The sequence below is a fragment of the Podarcis muralis genome, chromosome 10, assembly GCF_964188315.1.
Source record: "Podarcis muralis chromosome 10, rPodMur119.hap1.1, whole genome shotgun sequence".
In the NCBI taxonomy this organism is placed as follows: domain Eukaryota; kingdom Metazoa; phylum Chordata; class Lepidosauria; order Squamata; family Lacertidae; genus Podarcis; species Podarcis muralis.
The window spans coordinates 67,597,316-67,620,679 of record NC_135664.1 but is presented as its reverse complement, the minus strand read 5'-3'; the positions used below and the strand labels follow the sequence as shown (position 1 = coordinate 67,620,679).

At 46.2% G+C, this 23,364-nt stretch overlaps 1 protein-coding gene across 2 annotated transcripts in view; it reads left to right on the top strand.

Annotated features, from left to right (window-relative positions):
* Positions 1–298: 298 nt before the first annotated feature.
* ITIH2 (inter-alpha-trypsin inhibitor heavy chain 2) overlaps positions 299–23,364 on the top strand; it is a 43,189-nt gene continuing 20,123 nt past the window's right edge. The window contains exons 1-12 of one of the 2 annotated variants that reach the window (XM_028747065.2): positions 299–516; positions 1,969–2,034; positions 4,784–4,819; positions 7,092–7,264; positions 8,685–8,789; positions 11,313–11,475; positions 12,200–12,307; positions 13,626–13,754; positions 14,302–14,418; positions 17,753–17,921; positions 20,651–20,776; positions 21,938–22,119. In XM_028747065.2, the coding sequence (XP_028602898.2) occupies positions 433–516; positions 1,969–2,034; positions 4,784–4,819; positions 7,092–7,264; positions 8,685–8,789; positions 11,313–11,475; positions 12,200–12,307; positions 13,626–13,754; positions 14,302–14,418; positions 17,753–17,921; positions 20,651–20,776; positions 21,938–22,119 (1,458 nt within the window). In that variant the 5' untranslated portion in view covers positions 299–432. The remainder of the gene's footprint in view (positions 517–1,968; positions 2,035–4,783; positions 4,820–7,091; positions 7,265–8,684; positions 8,790–11,312; positions 11,476–12,199; positions 12,308–13,625; positions 13,755–14,301; positions 14,419–17,752; positions 17,922–20,650; positions 20,777–21,937; positions 22,120–23,364) is intronic. The other variant, XM_028747068.2, reaches the window with a different exon arrangement.

The window sequence follows — 23,364 nt, the reverse complement described above, 5'->3', positions numbered from 1 at the left end:
TTACCAGCTAGGCCACCCCTGTTCTTTGGTGTTCTCCTTTGCAGCATATGCCCCCCCCCCCTTGTTCTCCCCTCTCCACCCCATCCTGGGCCATGGCCAGCCTGCTCTCCCATAATAGCACATGACTCAGTCCAGAGGCAGAGGGCAAAAGCTACAAAGAGAAGCGGAGCAGAGCCTATCCAAAGCAGAGCCATTATCAGAGGATGCCGGCATGGAGAAGCCACTATTTGCACAACCCCTAACCTGTGCCCCCACTTGCGTTAGCGGGCAAATATTTGCCCGAGTCCGACCAAAGTTAGCATTTCTAAAGAGCCTTCAAAATACTAGAGAGCCTTCAGCGGCTGTTTTTAACTCCTCCTTGAACTTGGTTTGGCAGAGCAGAGACACCCTCCACCCAGCCTTTATGCTTGCCGTTCTCAGGAAAGCGACAAAATGAAGCCTCTCGCTTATTTCTTCGTTTTGCTGTTTGCTTTGGAAATATGGGGCTTTGATTTAATCATCGAAGAAAACCCAGAGGTAAGCATCCATTTCCATCCTGGGCCGCAACATCCTAAATCTACGGAGGAAAACAAGGAACAGGTTGCCTTCATTTCTCCATCTGCTCTTTCTTTCTTACGAACTTTACGGCGCAAGCCTCTTACAGGTCTACGCAGAAGTAAGCCTTGTTGAGTTCATTGGGGCTCATTCCGCAGCTAATAGGAACAGGACCCTTCTGACTTAATCAGCACAGTTGCTTTAAGTAAGATGGAACCAACAGTGGCGTAGCGTGGGTTGTCAGCACCCGGGGCAAGGCAAGTAATTTGCGCCCCCTAACCCATGGATTTGCGCCCCCTAACCCGTGGATTTGCGCCCCCTAACCCTAACCCCCAGATGTTGCACCCGGTGCGGCCGGCCCCCCCCCTGCACCCTCCACGCTACACCACTGGGAACCAATTTAACCAGCTGGCAGTGTGATTCTATACATATACCTGAGTTTGCTTTTTACCACCTCCTCTCTCCTTCCCTTTTCCTCTTGTCTCTTTGGTCAAGTCTCTTAAATTATGAGCATGAGGGCAAGGATTGCCTTCTCTGTGATAAGTCATCCTGGGAGTCTCTTTTCCAGCAGAAGAGTGGGATGAAACAGGCTTCTGCTAGTAATATTAACACTGAGTGGGTTGTTATTATTTTCTGACCCATTCTCAAAGGACCTCAAAACGGAATACAGGGGATCTTCTTGCAGTCCATGGGACTCTCAAGAGTCTCCTCCAGCACCGGAATTCAGAAGCATCCATTCTTCGGCGACCAGCCTTCTTTATGGTCCAGCTCTCACTTCCATACATCACTACTGGGAAAACCAGAGCTTTAAATATACGGGCCTTTTTTGGCAAGGTGATGTCTCTGCATAGGAGTCTCCCATTAGTTCTCAGCACCCTGAATGAACTGCAACTCCCAGGATTCCTTGCAGGAACCCATGGCTGCTAAAGTGGTATAACAAGGCTTTAAATGGGGCCTCAGTCGGATGGGGATTTTTGCTTCTGCACCTGCATGTTCTTGGCGAGGGTATATTCTCTTGTTAGTAGCCGACTTGTAAAGTTTCAGCACCATTGCAAAATTCGGATATGTGCAAATTTCAGAGTTTTAGATGTGTTTCGGTTTGTGTATCATTTTGGAAAGCGCAGATTTGATAGATTTAAATGTGTGCCGAACCAAATGTCTCCTCCATCCCAAATCCCAGGACAACACACTGATTCTTGATAGTGCAGCTAGCCATAACGTTTTGCAGATCAGTACGCAATGGGAGTAACAAACACACATCAATTGTGCCTCCTGCACAAAGCGAATTGCTGTTGTCTAGTCATCTTGGGTTGCTTGCAGCCTCCGTTAGCTTGACCGTCTTCATTCGCTTTCGGGTGGTGAGTTCACCATTGGTGTGTCTTGAACTGAACACACACCTCGCTCCCCTGATCTTGGCATTGCTTTTTTCCCTAGGATCTGGTTGATGCGAAGATTGATGGGTTCTCTGCGAGATCCGCTCTGCACCATGGCAGATACCAGGTACAAGTTGCTCACTTATTTTACAAAGCACAGAAGGGAAAGAAGTGTAATGAGGAGGAAAAGAAAAACAGAATAGATTCCTTGCCAAGCAAAGAATTTATCTTAGAAGACATCTGAAGGCAGTTTAGGGAAGTTTTTAATGTTTGATATTTTATTGTGCTTTTAATTTTCTGTTGGGAGCCGATTCCCCAGAACAGCTGGGGAAACTCAGCCAGATGGGCGGGGTATAAATAATAAATTATTATAATATTATAATTACTTAAATCCTGTGTGGTGATCTGCTCTTGGAATGTTGCACTCCCTTCAGTGGTTTTTATTTTTACAAACATTTTTTTACTTGGTTTTTAAACAAATGCAAGAACCATTAAACACTTATCCAGCAGCACATCTAATGAAGTTTGTTTTATCCAATGTCTCTAGACATAAACTTACACATTCAGCATTCAAACATATTACTCAATGTAACCCCTCCACTGAGAACATTGAACGTTTTGGTATAAGAATATCTTGAGATTTTGGTCATTAACATAGTTAAAGAAAGGGATCCGTGTTTCTTGAAAGGTCTCTCTATTTATTATGCTCAGACATTGTTATATCCCAGATATTATTTTCCCATATATTCAGGGGTATTTCAGTCTGATTCTTCCGTTGCTGAGCTAATTGTGCTGCGGTCAGTTAAAGGTAATGGGACCCCTGACCATCAGGTCCAGTGCAGTTGTGGCCGACTCTGGAGTTGTGGCGCTCATCTCGCTTTATTGGCCGAGGGAGCCAGCGTACAGTTTCCGGGTCATGTGGCCAGCATGACTAAGCCGCTTCTGGCAAACCAGAGCAGTGCACGGAAACGCCATTTACCTTCCCGCTGGAGTGGTACCTATTTATCTACTTGCACTTTGATGTGCTTTCGAACTGCTAGGTTGGCAGGAGCAGGGACCGAGCAACGGGAGCTCACCCCGTCGCGGATATTTGAACCGCCGACCTTCTGATCGGCAAGTCCTAGGCTCTGTGGTTTAACCCACAGCGCCACCCGCGTCCCCTCTGCGGTCAGTTAGAAGCCGACTAGTTTGCTGTGGCGCAGGCTGGAGCCTAAGTCTATGTCCAAAGACAGTTGGGCTAAGGCAGGATTTGGAGAAATGGGTTGGCCTGTAATTGCAGTTATAATGGAGAATACTCTATTCCAAAAGTTTTCAATGTAAGGGTATTCCCACCAAACACGAAAAAATTGATCAAGCTTGCCACCTCCAGTGCTGCAGGTTATCTGTTTCTCAATGCCAGATGCAAGTTGGACGGGTATTATTATTATTATTATTATTTTATACCCCACCCATCTGGCTGGGCTTCCCCAGCCACTCTGGAGAATCAACTCCCAACAGAAAATTAAAAGCACAATAAAACGTTTTTCTGACCTACTTTTGGGGCTTCCTAGAGGCATCTAACTGGCTACTGTGAGAACAGGATGATGGACCTTGCGTGTCTTCTGAAGTTCTTTAGGTTCTTACATTCACACAAGCTTTGTGTGTTGGAGGGCTCTGAGTCAATTCCAGTTATAAAAAGGATCAGCTAGATGATAGACCTTCCTCTGCCTGAGACTCTGAACTTCTGCCGATCAGTGTAGACCAGTGTAAAGGTAAAGGTAAAGGTAAAGGGACCCCTGACCATTAGGTCCAGTCGTGGCTGACTTTGGGGTTGCGGCGCTCATCTCGCTTTATTGGCTGAGGGAGCCAGCGTACAGCTTCTGGGTCATGTGGCCAGCATGACTAAGCCGCTTCTGGCGAACCAGAGCAGCGCACGGAAACGCCGTTTACCTTCCCGCCAGAGCGGTACCTATTTATCTACTTGCACTTTGACGTGCTTTTGAGACAGTGTAAACCAGTGTATTACTGGTCTAGGTGGGCCCCTGGTATAAAGCAGCTGTGTATGTTACTATTCATTCAACCATTTTTAACCCAAGGTATTTATACAGGGCCGGATTTAGGTTTGATGTGGCCCTAAGCTGCTGAAGGTAATGGGGCTGTCATTGTCAACAACAAATTGTCACTGTTGTTTGTGTCGAATATATGCTATATGGTAATTTATGGGCGTAATAGGTATCTAAAGCCATTTGCACATAACAAAATATGTATTTTATCAAAGTAATTGTTGAACTGAAATACAATTAAGAAGAAGTATATTAATAGTGAAATACAATTAAGAAGAAGTACCGGTATATTAATAGTGAAATACAATTAAGAAGAAGTACCGGTATATTAATAGTGAAATAATTATTAAGCTCTATCTTAAAATGATTTTTTATCCATAACAAACTTAATAATGCAAACACATTGGCATTCGGCAATAACAAAAGTTCCTTTACAAACACAATTTACAAAGACTCATAACCTAGTCTCTAGAAACTTGCTATAACGTGAAATAATAATTGCAAACCAGTGATTTTTTTAGGGAGCAGGCTAGCAGGCGGGGCCCATTACTTCAGGCTTCCTCAACCTCGGCCCTCCAGATGTTTTGAGACTACAATTCCCATCATCCCTGACCACTGGTCCTGCTAGCTAGGGATCATGGGAGTTGTAGGCCAAAAACATCTGGAGGGCCATGGCTGAGGAAGCCTGACTTACATCGTAGGAGCCTACACAACACAAAACACGGTTGCTGTTAGGTAGGTTTTATTTTATTTGTTTTTTATCTTATATTTTGGAAATGTACATCCAGTTTTGGTTCTCATTTCATTCAACTCTCCCCCCCCCCCACTCCCCAGAGAAGCACATCCGGTGATGACGACTCAGGAGAATTGGTGAGCCTGCATATTGATTTTTCCTCTTTCTCTTCTATAATTTCCTGCCCCCCCACCCTCAACCCAGTTAACCATTAGCAGGAGATCAATCCCACTGTTTGTTCAGAGTCCCCCCCCCCCACCCAACCCCTTTGGAACAGTTTGGAAACAGTTGCACAATATTGTCCCAGGAGGCTGGAATGCAGATTGACAAAGCGCCTCGGGGGGAGCACGTCATAAGCCACTTGTATTTTTCTTTCCAAAACATAATTACAGGATTTTACAGTCTTTGTTATTAGCCTGCAATCAATATATTTCTATACGCCATTTTATTTTAATATGCAATCTGTTGTGTGATTTTATATTGTCACGTATGTTTATAAGACCACTGATTTTATTTATATCTTGCAAAACTGTAGGTTAACTTGTGGGTTGTTGTTTTTTACCATCTGATTTCACCCGTAATTGTAACGTACGTTCTATATATTATGTAAACAGCTTAGAGGTTTAGATGATTATGCCTGTTGAATAAATAGGCACCTGGGGTGGCAGTGGCTCGATTTGGCTCTCGGCGCCTTCTCATGTGGCCAGTCCTCATTTCGGGACCCCTCTGACGGCAGATCCATCTCTGCCTACTTTCAAAAACCTTCTCATGATCACTCATTGCTAGGGCTGGTGGCAGCTGAAGTCCGGCAACATGCCATGGGTTCCTTACCGCCTTCTCAAGATCCTCAGTGAATATAGGGGCACGGTCAGCTCAGTTGATGATCTCTAGGCTGGACTGATTCAGGAAAGGCTTCTCAAAACAAGTGCATCACTTGCCAAACCTTCTCCGAATCTCCCCACCCTAGAGATAATAAGCTGAGCTGACCATTCCCCAAGGCCGGATTTAGGTTTGATGAGACCCTAAGCTACTGAAGGTAATAGGGCCCTTGATATGTCCAGCTGTCCTTTGTCAAATTGTCGCTGATTTTTGTGTTGAAAATACTGTATTTTTCTATCTATAAGACGCACCAGACCATAAGACGCACCTAGTTTTTGGAGGAGGAAAACAAGAAAAAAAATATTCTGAATCTCAGAGGCCAGAACAGCAAGAGGGATCACTGCACAGTGATCCCTCTTACTGTTCTGGCTCCTGGGATAGCTGTGCAGCCTGCATTCGCTCCATAAGACGCACACACATTTCCCCTTACTTTTTAGGAGGGAAAAAGTGAGTCTTATAGAGCAAAAAATACAGTATGCTATATGGTCATTTGTGGACCTAAAAGGTAAAGGTAAAGGGACCCCTGACCATTAGGTCCAGTCGTGACCGACTCTGGGGTTGCGGCGCTCATCTCGCTTTATTGGCCAAGGGAGCCGGCGTACAGCTTCCGGGTCATGTGGCCAGCATGACTAAGCCGCTTCTGCTGAACCAGAAACGCCGTTTACCTTACCGCCGGAGCGGTACCTCCACTTGCACTTTGACGTGCTTTCGAATTGCTAGGTTGGCAGGAGCAGGGACTGAGCAATGGGAGCTCACCCCGTCTCGGGGATTCAAACTGCCGACATTCCAATTGGCAAGTCCAAGAGGCTCAGTGGTTTAAACCTATGGACCTAATAGGTTTCTAAAGCCATTTGCACATAACAAAATATGTATTTTATCAAAGTAATTTGTTTTTTATCTTGGAAATGTACATCCAGGGTTTTTCCCCTTTAACTTTTTTGGGGGACCCACAAGAGAGTGGGGCCCTAAGCTATAACTTGTTTAGCTTATACATAAATCAGGCACTGTCATTCCCCATAGCTTCCATTTGCCTTTTTTTCTATAATGCCTTTGCTTCTTGCTCACTTCTGTCTGGGTTGTCCAAGGTAGACCGAGAATCCTCTGACTAAGGGACCGTGCAGCATGTTTGCTCTGTACGCCACCAAGCACCCTGATGGATTTAAGCAAGGGATCCAGTTGCTCAACTATGAGAGAATCAAAGCATCCCTTGAGGAAAGTTCTAGGGATATGCATACAGTGGTACCTTGGTTGAAGAACAGTCCTGTTTACGAACTATTCGGTTTATGAACTCCGCAAAACTGGAAGTAGCGTTCTGATTTGCGAACTTTACCTCAGTCTAAGAACGGAATCCAAATGGTGAAAGGGCACCGGTGACAGGAGGCCTCATTAGGGAAAGCGCGCCTTGGTTTAAGAACAGTTTGAGTTTAAGAACAAATTTCCAGAACGGATTAAGTTCGTAAACCGAGGTACCACTGTATTTGGAGTTGCACCTGTCCTCTGACTCCTGTCCAAATATGTTGATTCCTTCAGGTGGCAGGCGATGACAACATAATCCTCCACAGCTACAAGGTCCAGTCCACCATCACATCTCGACTGGCCAACACGATGGTGCGGACCAAAGTGGAAAACCGAGCCAGGCACCCACAGAACCTGGTCTTCGATGTTCAGATCCCCAAAGGGGCTTTCATTCACAACTTTACCATGTAAGCAAGAGCTGGCCTGGTTCCACCAGTTGGTATAGGTGCAGGTGACTGTCTACAGCACGAGTGGGGAGACTTGAGGGTACAGTCGTACCTCGGAAGTCGAACAGAATCTGTTCCGGAAGTCTCTTTGACTCCTGAAACATTTGACTTCCAAAGCGTGGCTTCTGATTGGCTGCAGGAAGCTCCTGCAGCCAATTGGAAGCCCCATCAGACGTTTGGCTTCCAAAAGAATGTTCGAAAACCGGAACAATTACTTCTGGATTTTGATTGTTTGGGAGCCGAAATGTTTGACTCCCAAGGCGTTTGAGAGCTGAGGTATGACTTTATTACAGTGGTACCTCGCAAGACGAATGCCTCGCAAGACGGAAAACTCGCTAGACGAAAGGGTTTTTTGTTTTTTGAGCTGCTTTGCAAGACGATTTTCCCTATGGGCTTGCTTCGCAAGACAGAAACGTCTTGCAAGTTTGTTTCCTTTTTCTTAACACCGTTAATACAGTTGTGACTTGACTTCGAGGAGCAACTCATAGAACGCGGTGTGGTAGCCTTTTTTGAGGTTTTTAAAGCTTTTTGAGGTTTTTGAAGCTTTTCCAAAACTTTCCCGACACCATGCTTTGCAAGACGAAAAAAATCGCAAGGCGACAAAACTCGTGGAATGAATTAATTTTGTCTTGCGAGGCACCACTGTATTATTATTATTATTATTATTATTATTACCCCGTCACTCTGGGCAGCTTCCAGTGCCTATAAAAATAAAATTAAAAACTACTTTAAAAAATCTTGGACCAGGCATGAACTAGAGGTTCCTGCAGAAAAACAGATACCACTTTTTAATTTTATTAATTTATTTGTATACATACTGCCCTTCATCCAAATATCTCAGGATAAAAAATACAAAAAAACCACAACAAAATACATAATAAAAGCAAGAACAAAAAAAACCCCATACCCACCCCCCTCCCACAAGCACATTTATTTCAAAAAGAATTCCGATGGCACATTATTCCAATCCTGGGACCTGAGGGGACCATCACCATTCTCCTTTCAGACCACAACCATTCTTTAGAGGTATTTCTCGTGCTGCAGTGACAAAAGAATGCCCCTGCATTCCTCACACCTCCAGTACCATTCCCCATCAACCAACGAGAAAAGAAATCACCCTTGAGAACTGTCAAATTATTGTCAGAGAAATTTTCGTGGGATTTTTGTCATGCTTAGCTTATCATTCCAGGAGGCTGAGGGACGCATGGATGACATTTTGTGTGTGTGTGGTGATATCATTTTTGGCTATATATATGTATATATATATTCATATATATATATGAAAAAGTAGAAAAAACAAGAAAATTGCCCTCTCCTCCTTCCAAGTACTTTGCAGTTGTTGATAAGATTCCTTGTTTGTGACTGGCTTTCTGCCCCTCAGGAATGTCAACGGCATCACATTCACTAGTTCCGTGAAGGAGAAATCTGCAGCCAGAAGTCAATATGCCCAAGCGAGAGCAAAAGGCAAAGCTGCAGGAATATTGAGGTATGAACCTGACTTCATATCTATCTATCATCTATCTATCTATCTATCTATCTGTATCATCTATCTATCATCTATCTATCTATCTATCTATCATCATCTATCTATCTATATCTATCTATCATCTATCATCTATCATCTATCATCTATCATCTATCATCTATCATCTATCATCTATCACCTATCATCTATCTATCATCTATCTATCTATCATCTATCTATCTATCTATCTATCTATCTATCTATCTATCTATCATCTATCTATCTATCATCTATCTATCTATATCTATCTATCATCTATCATCTATCACCTATCATCTATCTATCATCTATCTATCTATCTATCATCTATCTATCTATCTATCATCTATCTATCTATCTATCATCTATCTATCTATTATCTATCTATATCTATCTATCATCTATCTGTCTATCATCTATCTATCTATCATCTATCTATTATCTATCTATATCTATCTCTATCTATATCTATCTATCATCTATCTATCTATCTATCTATCTATCTATCATCTATCTATCATCTATCTATCTTTCATCTCTCTATCTGTCATCTATCTTCTATCTATCATCTATCTATATCATCTATCTATCTATCTATCTATCTATCTATATCTATCATCTATCTATCTGTCATCTATCTATCTATCTATCTATCTATCTATCTATCTATCTATCATCTATCATCTATCTATCTACCTATCTACCTATCTATCTATCTAGCGTGATGGACTAGGAGCTGGGAGACCAGGTTTCAAATCACCGTTCTGCCATGAAGTTCACCTGGTGACCTTGGGCCAGTCAGTGTCTGTTGGCCAACCCTACCTCACAGGGTCATTGTTTTGAGGGTGAAATGGGGAGGAGGGACCTTGAGGTCCTTGGAAAAAAGGTGGGAATCAAATGAATAAAATTTAAAAGGATGAATTCTCTCCTTGAGGGCCTCAGTCTCCAAAACCCAAAGGCCCATTTTAAATGGATGGAGAGATTGGTAGAAAGGCTTAGCTCTTCCAGAAGTATTGGGAGAGCTCTGGGGGAGTGGGGAATCTGTTGCCGATCAATGCCTTATAGAACGTATTTCTGTGGAATGTCATAGAGAACCATCTGCAGAAATGGCTTTTGAATAAAAGGTGTTGGTCACATTAATGGGCAATAGGTGCCCCAGTGAACATTAGACGTGGCAAGCTGAGCCTGCAACAAATAACTACCGGTTTATCCTCACCTTCGAACAGGTGTGCAGACTGCCAGCCAGCCAGGCATTCCCTATTCCAGGATACTCCATTCCATGCCCCCTTTCCGTGGCTACAATGCTCAGTTTTGGGGGGGAGGGTGTTGCCCCTCAGGGCTTTTAAAAACATGTCTTGTGGTTCTGCAAACCTCCCGAGTTCACTGCCGGAGCGATATTTAGGTCTGTAGCCTTCTTGTTCAAAGAACTACCACTATTATGAACTATTTGAGAGATTTCTAGGGGCAACTGGGTGACAGAATTCTGGCCAATATTGGCCTGATCCACATAAGCGGTCCTTATATTTGAATGCCAGAGGGATGGCAGTCAACCAGCTCATTGATTCCCGGTTCACATAAGCTTATTTTTAATATGGCAGAAGCACAAGAGGTTGACCTGTCAGGGGACTGCCTCCAAAAGTCTCAGAGCAATCCTTGTGTCCTGGCTTTGCCCACCTTTTAACGATTTTCTGGCACGTGACGACTCATCATGTGGATCAGTGTTATCTTGAGTCCTCAGATGCTGTTGGACCACAACTTCCATCGCCCCCTTGATTGTTGGCGAAATCAGCTGGGGATGATGGGAGTTGTAGTCCACCCAATCAGCTGGGGATGATGGGAGCTGAAGTCCCCAAATCAGCTGGGAATTATGGGAGTTGTAGTCCACCCAATCAGCTGAGGGTGATGGGAGTTGTTGTCCCCAAATCAGCTGAGGGTGATGGGAGTTATAGTCCACCCAATCAGCTAGGGATGATGGGAGTTGTGGTCCACTCAATCAGCTGGGGATGATGGGAGTTGTAGTCCCCAAATCAGCTGAGGGTGATGGGAGTTGTAGTCTACCCAATCAGCTGGGGTGATGGGAGTTGTAATCCACCCAATCAGCTGAGGATGATGGGAGTTGTAGTCCACCCAATCAGCTGAGGGTGATGGGAGTTGTAGTCCACCCAAATCATCTGGGGATGATGGGAGTTGTAGTCCACTTCTGGGGAACTCCGACAACTAACACTTATCTAGATGATCTTGAGATGCCTAGAAGCTTTCCCAAGCCTGGTGCAACATACATGATTAGCAGAGAAGGTTAAATTGGTTATCAAATCAAATAAAACGGTTGTGTGAAAGATTTGTTTTCTGATGAACTGAATGGAAAATATTTTAAAGGGCAGAGATTTTTTTGAGATGTTTGGGGTCCTCTACCTGCCCCTGTCTCAATTTACTGCTGGCATTTCGGTGACGTGTTAAGGGCTAGGGAGTTTCTCCTCCCTTGTGTGTATTGATGACTGAATTCAGGAGCAACACGCTGGACATGGAGAACTTCAAAGCTGAACTCAACGTGCCAGGAGGAACCAAAGTCCAGTTTGAAATCCATTACCAAGAGCCAATTCGGAGGAAGCTATCGACGTACGAGCATGTTATCCCTCTTCAGCCAGGCAGGCTGGCCAAACACTTGGAGGTAAAGCAAAAAGACAGGGCTGGAATTGTGGGTTTGGAGCACCACTTTAAAGACTTACCGTATTTTTCGCTCTATAAGACGCACCAGACCACAAGACGCACCTAGATTTTGGAGGAGGAAAACAAGAAAAAAAATATTCTGAATCTCAGAAGCCAGAACAGCAAGAGGGATCGCTGCGCAGTGAAAGCAGTGATCCCTCTTCCTGTTCTGGCTTCTGTGATAGCTGCGCAGCCTGCATTCGCTCCATAAGATGCACACACATTTCCCCTTACTTTTTAGGAGGGAAAAAGTGAGTCTTATACAGCAAAAAATACAGTAGTTAATTTAATTTGCTATCATATTTCATCAGAAATCTCTCAACCAAAAGGAATCTGTGTAATACAACACGAATTCCGTGTTCAAACCAAAGGATCGCTTGTGCTGCTGCTACTACTAATTTTATGAAATAAAATTTTAAAAAAACTAATTGCAATTCCACATTTTAAGTGCCGCGAATAAGCATCTCTGAACAATGTACACAAAACAAAACACAAATAGAAATCATGCCCAATTATCAGAATATATTAAGATGCATCAAAACCCAACGTAATTTTGAAGCCATCCTAAATCGGAGATTCTTCCTGGAATGCTTTGGAAAGATGCACCACATTTTTCTAGAGATGTTCCTGTCATTTCACTGTTTCTATTTGTTGCTTCTAAACTCCTCTGCACTGTGTGACCACAGGTGGACGTTCGCATCATCGAGCCTCAGGGCCTTCACTTTGTCCACGTCCCCAGTTCACTTGGAGACCAGTTTGAAGGTATCCATACCATCTCCAAAGGAGAGAAAAAGGTAATGCGGACAGTCTCCCTGTGGGGAGAAATGGAGCTGCTGTTGGGGCAGGATTCTGGGGGCAGGAGCGCAGGGCCCCACACAACAGGAGAAGCAGGAGGGGCCCACAAACCCAAATGGGTGGCTTTCCACGTTTTGAAGGAAGTGCTGTCCCCATCTAAAGAGGAAGATCTCCATAAGACCACAAAGTCCAAACTGGTGAACCTCGGAAATGTTAGAAACCTGGAAGGTTCAGGGGCAGATGAAAGAAAGTACTTTTTCATGCAGTGCATAGTTAAACTATAGAACTCCCTCTCCATGAGGCAGTTTTGGATGGTTTTAAATGATGTTTAGGCACATTCATGGAGTTTAAGGCGACCAGTGGCTACTAGTCATGGTTACTAGTCATTAGGGATGCTGGTGGCACTATGGTCTAAACCACTGAGCCTCTTGGGCTTGCCGATCAGAAGGTCGGTGGTTCGAATCCCCGCAGTGAGGTGAGATCCTGTTGCTCTGTCCCAGCTCCTGCCAACCTAGCAGTTTGAAAGCACACCAGTGCAAGTAGATAAATAGGTACCACTGCAGCAGGAAAGTAAAGGGTGTTTCTGTGTGCTCTGGTTTCCATCACAGTATTCCATTGCGCCAGAAGCAGTTTAGTCCTGAGTTTGCCTATGCCTGTTCTGTATCCTCCACAGTTTTGCAGTGGAAGGAAAAATTGTTTTGATGTTAAAGGGCCAGACTGGAACTGCAATTGGAGGGGGAGGAATAAAGCCCCTGTAACTGAAATCCCAATCTGGATCATCCCACTTTATTTAAACCCATGTGTACATAAAATTACTCGTTTATGCGAACAGCACTTCATGAAACCATCCTGAGAATATAACCGAGGAGCACTGTAAAAACATTTAGGATAGACAGATAGTTTTTTTTTAAGTCTGTGTCATCTGCAAATGAAGGACTGAAAGGGGAAAGGAGAGCTTTTAAAAATGCCGCAGGTTTTGCATTCAAATTATAGCTGTGGTTTATGCAAATACCATTTGTTATGTACTGAAGTTCTCACCCTGGGCCAGCAGGGGGATACTGTAGATAGTTATGCAAATAAGGGATCGAAAGTGACATTCAGTGATTGGATAGTTTTAGAAAGTTGTTACAGTAACATACTGGAGCTCTATACTATATAAGCAAGCTGACTGAACCCTTCAGTTCAGTTCTGTCCTGGCCTGTGAATAAACAAGAGCTGTTTGAAGAATCGCTGTGTCGTCTGATATGTTCACCCACAACTTAACACCATTGGTTGCATGAAAATGCCTCACTTGTGCCATTGTGATCTTCCTTCAAGGCTCATGTGTCCTTCAAACCAACAGTGGCGCAGCAACGAAAGTGTCCCACCTGTTCTTCTACAGCAGTCGATGGCCATTTTGTGGTCACTTATGATGTCAACAGAGACAGCAAAGCTGGAGAACTGGAGGTACATTAGCTCTGCAGATGGGGAGCGCTTTAAGGAGCATGCTTAGAAATGTGGGCTAGATAGTCGTCTATCAATTGGACTCTCTGGCACCAAAGCAAACGGCTTGGGGAGACACAGGCTAAAATATTCCATAGGAATGAGCAAACCATAACTGCTTATTATTTCGGTTTCATGACCTGCAAGGGTTGCCAGAGGTTGTGCCCATTTCAGAACTTCCAGAAATAAAATACCTTCTATGTTCCTTTTCTCTCCTGCCAACCTAGCAGTTCGAAAGCACGTCAAAGTGCAAGTAGATAAATAGGTACCACTCCGGCGGGAAGGTAAACAGCGTTTCCATGCGCTGCTCTGGTTCGCCAGAAGTGGCTTAGTCATGCTGGCCACATGACCCAGAAGCTGTACGCCGGCTCCCTCGGCCAATAAAGCAAGATGAGCACCGCAACCCCAGAGTCGGTCACGACCAGACCTAATGGTCAGGGGTCCCTTTACCTTTACCTATGTTCCTTTTCTATGAAATGAAACAGCTGGGTTCCTTCTTTTTATTTTGCAGATCTTCAACGGGTATTTTATCCACTACTTTGCTCCTGAAAACCTGGATCCCCTGCCAAAAAACATCCTCTTTGTGATCGATGTCAGCGGTTCGATGTGGGGTTTGAAAATGAGGCAGGTAAGTGGTAGAAGCAGCAAGACGTCCATCGTGGGAAGGTGTCATCCTTTGGATAAGAGATGGTTTCATTGTTGTTGCTATTTTAAGAAATCAGAGGCAGGGGAACCTTTTCCCAGCCTGAGGGAGGCATTCGTTTCTGATATAGCCAGAGGCAAAATTTTGCAGAGCTTCATGAAAAAGACCAATGGAATCAGTTTGACCTGGTGAAAGATAACGTGTGTTTGGAGGGGAATAAAACACTGCATGTCCAGATTATTTAAAGAAATATTATTACAGTGGTACCTCGGGTTAAGAATTTACGGTAATTCGTTCTGGAGGTCCGTCCTTAACCTGAAACTGTTCTTAACCTGAGGTACCACTTTAGCTAATGGGGCCTCCCACTGCTGCCACGCCACCGCCATGCAATTTCTGTTCTCATCCTGAAGCAAAGTTCTTAACCCAAGGTACTATTTCTGGGTTAGCGGAGTCTGTAACCTGAAGCGTCTGTAACCTGAAGCGTCTGTAACCCGAGGTACCACTGTATATGATGAACACGCAAGCAGGATTTGAACTATGAACAACAGAAGGGATTGAAGATTCCAGGAGTTTTGTTAAGGTTTAAGAGATAGAAGACAGAGTACAGCAGAGGGAGAGGAACAGAAACACCTTGGAAAGGGGGGTTGGGAAGTCGGGGGGAGTTTTTTATTATTATGCATTGAAAAGTATGTGTGAAAATTGGGAAAACTTAATAAAAAACTTCGGGGGGGGGGTGTCTTTTGACAATGCAATAGCTTGATACAGGAGTTAAGAGAAGGAGCTGTTAACGGTTCAGGGTTGTTTATTTCTCATGCCTCTAAGAGGTTTTTAATGGAAAGGGAAAGTGCGCATCGGGGTTTATGAGATTCCATAGGAGTTAACACTGGGGGACCAGGTGCCATCTCTGCATACCTGTATCCCTGAAATATAAACAGATGCCAGAGGGTTTGCTGCATGTCAGGTGTCCGTGCATCAGCCAGGGTAGCCTCTGACCCATTAAAACTAAAATTTATCCCCTAATAATGAAAAATGTACCGTATTTTTCGCACGATTAGACGCACCGGACCATAGGACGCACCTAGTTTTTTTGGGGGGAAATAAAGGGGGGGGAAAGCAGGTCAGGGAAACCGAACCAGGTCGAGGAACAGCGGGATAGTGGCGCTGCGCCTCCCTGCTGTCCCCCGAGCTTGTGGGGCTGGCTGATGTCTGCCTGGCGCGCGGGGCGCTCTGCTTCAAGGCGCCCCACCCGCCAGGCAGCAGGCTGCCACCCGCAGCGTGGGGAGCCCTGCGGAGAACTCCTGCAAGCCTCCCCACGCTGCGGATGTGTTCCGGAAGCGCCAGGCGCTCTGCTTTCAGGGCGCCCGACACTCCGGGAAGCAGGCTGCTATCCACAGCGTGGGGAGCCCTGTGGGGAACTCCTGCAAGGCTCCCCACTCTGCGGATGTCTGCCTGGCGCGAGGGGCGCTCTGCTTCAGGGCGCCCCACCCGCCAGGCAGCAGGCTGCTATCCGCAGCGTGGGGAGCCCTGTGGGGAACTCCTGCAAGCCTCCCCACGCTGCGGATGTCTGCCTGGCGCGAGGGGCGCTCTGCTTCAGGGCGCCCCACCCGCCAGGCAGCAGGCTGCTATCCGCAGCGTGGGGAGCCCTGTGGGGAACTCCTGCAAGGCTCCCCACTCTGCGGATGTCTGCCTGGCGCGAGGGGCGCTCTGCTTCAGGGCGCCCCACCCACCAGGCAGCAGGCTGCTATCCGCAGCGTGGGGAGCCCTGTGGGGAACTCCTGCAAGCCTCCCCACTCTGCGGATGTGTTCCCGAAGCGCCTGGAGCTCTGCTTTCAGGGCGCCCGACGCTCCGGGAAGCAGGCTGCTATCTGCAGCCTAGACACGGCTAGCAGAGCGCTAATCCCGAAGCTTGGGGCGTGCGGAGCTCAGCGCGCCCCAAGCTTCTGGGCGCCGGCAAGGTCTCCGCTAGCCTAGCGGAGACCTTGCCGGCGCCCAGAAGCTTGGGGCGTGCTGAGCTCGTACGCCCCAAGCTTCGGGATTATCGCAGCGGTCCTCTAGCCGTGGGAGAGCTGTGCAACGTCACACGGCTCTCCCAGGACTAGCGGAGACCTTGCCGGCGCCCAGAAGCTTGGGGCGCGCTGAGCTCGCACGCCCCAAGCTTCGGGATTAGCGCAGCGGTCCGCTAGCCCTGGGAGAGCCGCGCGACGTCGCGGGGCTCTCCCAGGGCTAGCGGAGACCTTGCCGGCACCCAGAAGCTTGGGGTGTGCTGAGCTCCCCACGCCCCAAGCTTCGGGATTAGCGCAGCGCTTCGCTAGCCCTGGGAGAGCCGTGCAACGTCGCAGGGCTCTCCCAGGGCTAGCGGAGACCTTGCCGGCACCCAGAAGCTTGGGGCGCCCTGAGCTCCGCACGCCCCAAGCTTCGGGATTAGCGCAGTGCTTCGCTAGCCCTGGGAGAGCCGCGCGACGTCGCGGGGCTCTCCCAGGGCTAGCGGAGACCCTGCTTGCACCCAGAAGCTTGGGGCGCGCTGAGCTCCGCACGCCCCAAGCTTTGGGATTAATGCAGCGCTCCGCTAGCCGTGGGAGAGCTGGGTCTCCCACGGCTAGCGGATAGCTTCCTGAAGCCTGGAGAGCGAGAGGGGTCGGTGCGCACCGACCCCTCTCACTCTCCAGGCTTCAGCGAAAGCCTGCATTCACTCCATAGGACGCACACACATTTTCCCTTGCTTTTTAGGAGGGAAAAAGTGCGTCCTATGGTGCGAAAAATACGGTAGTCCATAATCTTAAACACCCTTACAAGGGAGAAATCTCCACTGAAGACAGTGGGTTTTGCATCTGAGAAAATATGCAAAGGATTGCATTTGAGGTCATCATCGCCACAATTGTTTATGGCCAGATAGCTCCCGAGATGAAGAAAATTGCACAATTCGCCAAGTTGCAAAATACAGTGGTACCTCGGGTTAAGTACTTAATTCGTTCCAGAGGTCCGTTCTTAACCTGAAACTGTTCTTAACCTGAAGCACCACTTTACCTAATGGGGCCTCCTGCTGCCGCCGTGCCGCCGGAGCACGATTTCTGTTCTCATCCTGAAGCAAAGTTCTTAACCTGAAGCAATATTTCTGGGTTAGCGGAGTCTGTAACCTGAAGCGTATGTAACCTGAAGCGTATGTAATCTGAGGTACCACTGTATAACAAAATTTAGTATCTGCCAGTCATTTTAGGCAATGCAGTGCTACAGTTGTGAAATGGATTAATGTCCTATGGTTTTACGTTATATGAATGGAGAGCGGCAACCATAGTTCTCACTGCAACGGTTCATTTTACAGACGGTTGAAGCCATGAGAACCATCCTAGGGGAACTCCGCTCCGCGGACCAGTTTTCAGTCGTTGACTTCAACCACAACGTCCGGTGCTGGAGAGACCAATTGGTGCAAGCCTCCAGATCGGAGACAGATGCCGCAAAGAAGTACATTGAGGGGATCCATCCCAATGGAGGTGAGCATGTTACCAAAGTAGGTTTATGGAATGCATCATAGAAGGAATGAGAGTCGGGGGGAATCTTGCAGATCATCGTGCACAAGCCCTTGCTCAGCACAGGAAGCTTCAAACTACAGCATTGCTGGTAGGGGGTCATCTATCGTCTGTTTAAATGCCTCTGGTGAAAAAACCCATCACCTCCCAAGGCAAGCTCTTGCTAATAATAATAATAATAATAATAATAATAATTTATTTGTACCCCGCCCATCTGGCTGGGCTTCCCCAGCCACTCTGGGCGGCTCCCAAAAAAAATATTAAAATACTGCAATATATCAATACATTGTCGTTCTCTTTGACATCTGGTGGGAGGGCATTCCACAGGGAGGGCGCCACTACCGAGAAGGCCCTCTGCCTGGTTCCCTGTAACTTGGCTTCTCACAGTGAGGGAACCGCCAGAAGGCCCTCAGCGCTGGACCTCAGCATCCAGGCAGAACTATGGGGGTGGAGACGCTCCTTCATGTTCAGCTGAAATCTGTTTCCATTAAATTTGCATTACTTAGATCCCTGGATCAACCGTGAACTAGTCCAATCCATCTTCTCCATGACATCCTTTTCCGTTTTTGAAGACATCTCCCTTTAATCTTATATTCCCAGACTAAACACGCCCCGCTCTCGAAATCTCCAGTGCCAGATGGAATAACAGCAAAATATTACAAAAAACTGAGTGAGCAGCGGGTGAACCCTTTGAAAGACACAATGTATGAGATTTTAAAAACAGGAGAAGTTCCGGAAACATGGAAAGAGGCCTATATAACTTTGATACCAAAGCAAGATTTGGATGTGACATTAGTAAATAATGATTATAAATTATTTGCATTTGTATTGGCAAATAGAATGATTTTTTTAAAAAAGAATTCATTCATCATGACCAGGCTGGATTCCTTCCAGGCAGACAAATTAAAGATAATATCAGAAATGTATTGAATATTATAGAGTACCTGGAAGTGAGAAATGAGAAAAAAGCAGCATTAATGTTCATAGATGTGGAAAAAGCATTTGATAATGTTTCTTGGAGCTTCATGAAGAGGGTGATGGAGGAGATGGGATTTGGAGTAAATTTTAGTAGGGGAATGCCCGCCATTTGTAGACGCCTCACCATCTTCGGTAACCCCCTTTTGCAGGACATGCTCTTGTTCAGCCTTCCCCAACCTGGTACCCCCCCCCAGCTGTTTTGGACTACAGTTCTCCTTATTCCTGACCATTGGCCATGCGTACTCGGGCTGGTGGGAGTTGGAGTCCAACCACACTGGGGAGGGGCATCATGTTGGGGAAGGCAGCCCTACTTCACCAATACATATGAGAGAAAAAGAAGCAACAGAGTCTCATGCATGCAGTTGGAGGCAGCAAGGCTTCTGAATACCAGTTGCTGGAAACCAGAGGATGAGGAGGGTGTTATTGTGCTTGAGTCCTGCTTGCAGGTTTCTCACAGTCATCTGGTCAGCCACTGTGAGAATGGGATTTTAGTTTCTGTTTGCCACTGTGTCACAGGACTCTGTTTACATTCCAGAGACCTTCTAGGCTGTTGGAAGTCTCACGGGAGACGGGAGACAGGATGTGACGTTAGTGGTTTCCTGTTCCTTTGTAGCCATAAATCTCATCACTTCCGCATGCTGCTGGAAACTCCGCTTAATGGGAATGTGCCTGAGGCCTCATCAAAGGCTCAGGTCGTTAATTATTCGTCGGAGGTGATTCCGAAGGCTTGGCCGGAGGAAAATGAGGCTTTATCAGCTTGGCAGAGTGGAGATGCCGACCTGGGATGCTAGACTTCATGGGTCTCTGGTCTAATCCAGCAGCCTCTTCTTGTGTTCTCATGTTCTTGGGGTCCACCTGCACTACAAGGAAGCTCTATAAGAGGCACCCCCCAACCTTCGGCCCTCCAGATGTTTTGGACTACAACTCCCATCATCCCTGACCACTGGTCCTGTTAGCTAGGGATCATGGGAGTTGTAGGCCAAAACATCTGGAGGGCCACAGGTTGGGGGATGCCTGCTCCATAATCATTTAAATACAAATTGAATTGTAATAGTTTCACCCAAAGAATCCTTGGATTTGTAGTTTGTTGAGAATGCTAAGCATTAGCTCTACTCTTGGGATGATTTGGGAGTGAGTGATCGTAGAATCATGGAATGGCAGGGTTGGGGGGGACCATGAGGGTCATCTAGTCCAACCTCCTGCAACGCAGGAATCTTTTGCCCACCGTGGGGCTCAAACCCACGACACTGAGATTAAGAGCCTCATGCTCTACCGACTGAGCTATCTGCAGTGATGATCTATTAAATCAGATTATGTACGCAGTATACTTGTAAAGCACATTTGAAGCGTGTTCCTCCCCCTGAAATAATTTTAGCTGCTGTAGTTCGTTAAGGGTCACTGGTAATTGTAACTCGAGGAGGAGTAAACTATTGTACTCAGAATTCAGTGCTCCAAAATTAAGGGTCCGAAAGCCCCACTGAATACTATGCCTGCAATACTACGCTCACTTACCTGGAAGTAAGCCCAATTGAACTCAACTCATTGAAGCCACATTGAACTTGGCTTTACTTTTGAGTAAACATCTATAGGACTGCTCTGTAACTCTCCCATTGATTGGGGGAAATAGGGATGTCCTTAAATTCAATAGGATTTAAATGCGCCTATTTCCCTCTGTATCTGTCTGCTTATTGCCTCTTTCTCACTTTTTGAAACAGGAACAAACATCAACGACGCCCTTCTCCGGGCCATCTTTATTTTAAATGAAGCTACAAGTCTAGGATTGTTGGATCCAAACTCTGTATCCATGATCGTGCTGGTGTCAGATGGAGATCCTACCGTTGGTAAGAATCCTGCAGCTACAATGTGGTCCTGTTGTTGTTGTTTAGTCGTTTACTCGTGTCCGACTCTTCGTGACCCCATGGACCAGAGCACGCCAGGCACTCCTGTCTTCCGCTGCTTCCTGCAGTTGGCCAAACTCATGCTGGTAGCTTCGAGAACACTGTCCAACCATCTCATCCTCTGTCGTCCCCGTCTCCTTGTGGTCCTAAACATGACTAACTAGCCTGTGGCACCACTGAGTTCACTTAAACCTGTTGTGTGCATGCATGCATGCGCACACACACAATATCCTTTCCATTGCCCATTCATGAATATTTGTTCTCATGATGCTATTGGGGCAGTCAAGCGTTTGGGGGCAGGGGGGAAATTGTCTCACTTTCATTGTGCTATATCTCCTCTGAAGAGAAATAATGTGGTAGCATTGGGGAGAGCATCACAGCACAAAGGGGTTTTTTGGGTTGGGTGGCCAATCCATCAGGGATTCTTTAGCTGTGATTGCAGGGGATTGGAATAGATCAGGGGTCGACAAGGTTTACCTCACCCGGGCCAGTTCACTCCAGCAGAGATCCCTCCGTGGGCCGGACTGTGAGCGCCCGCGATTTCCAGTGTCTGCATCTTCATCTGCGCAGACGCGATTTCCAGTGACTGTGTCTGCACAGATATGTTTAACGCAGCGCGCGGGAACTCACCGAGTGGGCGGCTCAGTTTGGGGGCAGCTCGTGGACCGGTTAAACAACCCGCCCATGGGCCTTAGGTTGCCTACCCCTGGAATAGATGATCAATCAACCAATCAGTAGCTGAACTGGGTTCCACACAGTCATAAAAATGAAACAAAAAAGAGCCACAAAAACGCAAAATAGCAAAAACAGACAGCGTAACACTCAAAACAGAAGGGTGGCACTCAAATCGGAAGCGTAACACTCAAAATGGAGCACATTCAGCTTCCAAAAAAAGTTCACGAACTGGAACACTTACTTCCAGGTTTGCAGTGTTCGGGTTCCAAGTTATTTGAGTACCAAGGCATTTTAGAACCAAGGTACCACTGTACCAAGAAATAGCATCTTGATTTATTATTTTCCTTCATTTTCGGACTCACATGCAACACTTTAATGGAACAGACCTGGATGAATGTGACCATTTCCATCCTTTCCATTCCCCATCAGGAGAACTTAAGCTGCCTACAATTCAGAAGAACGTGAAGAAGAACATTCGGGACGATATCTCTTTGTTCTGCCTTGGTATCGGATTCGACGTGGATTATGATTTTCTGAAAAGGCTGGCTCATGAAAACAATGGAGTTGCCCAGAGGGTTTTTGGGAACCAGGAGACCTCATCTCAAATGAAGGTGAATTTCCACCCTCTCTCCCCATTATACAAAATTTCATGGAACACAAAGGAGGGTGAGAATGAAAGGGAAACATGACACACCCATCCTCTTTACAAAAATCATCATCACCATCATCTTATCATCTGGTTATCTGTTAAATTATCTGGATTTAATAGAACCAAAGACTTGCAAGGGTCGTTGGAGGACATCTAAATGAGAGGCACAAATACGAGATGGGTGACACCTGGCTTGAAATGTGAAAAGGATCTAGGAGTCTTGGTTGACCACAAACTTGACATGAGCCAACAGTGTGACGCGGCAGCTAAAAAAGCCAATGCAATTCTGGGCTGCATCAATAGGAGTATAGCATCTAGATCAAGGGAAGTAATAGTGCCACTGTATTCTGCTCTGGTCAGACCTCACCTGGAGTACTGTGTCCAGTTCTGGGCACCACAGTTCAAGAAGGACACTGACAAACTGGAACGTGTCCAGAGGAGGGCAACCAAAATGGTCAAAGGCCTGGAAACGATGCCTTATGAGGAACGGCTAAGGGAGCTGGGCATGTTTAGCCTGGAGAAGAGGAGGTTAAGGGGTGATATGATAGCCATGTTCAAATATATAAAAGGATGTCATATAGAGGAGGGAGAAAGGTTGTTTTCTGCTGCTCCAGAGAAGCGGACACGGAGCAATGGATCCAAACTACAAGAAAGAAGATTCCACCTGACAGTACTTCCTGACAGTAAGAGCTGTTTGACAGTGGAATTTGCTGCCAAGGAGTGTGGTGGAGTCTCCTTCTTTGGAGGTCTTTAAGCAGAGGCTTGACAACCATATGTCAGGAGTGCTCTGATGGTGTTTCCTGCTTGGCAGGGGGTTGGACTCGATGGCCCTTGTGGTCTATTCCAACTCTATGATTCTATAATTCTATGATTAAACTAACTTCTTGCAGGTGCAAGAAGTTCAGGATCCCTGAATAGATGGCTATCCAGCCTCTGTTTAAAAATACATCCTGTGAAAGTGACCCCGTCAACTCCCAAGGCAATCTGTCCCACTGTTGAGCAGCTTATACAATTAGGACCTTTCTTCTAATAGAAGTGTTTTAGCTTAGGGGCCAGATAACTGTGACAGGTTGGTGAGGCAAACCCGCCTCTCCATCACATGACATTCAGGGGTCTCACGACTGGCAGGTGGGTTGTCCCATCTATCTGTTGAAATCCCTTGCCTCTGGTTTTCAAACACCCAGCAGCCAGCCAGTTGGCTATGAAA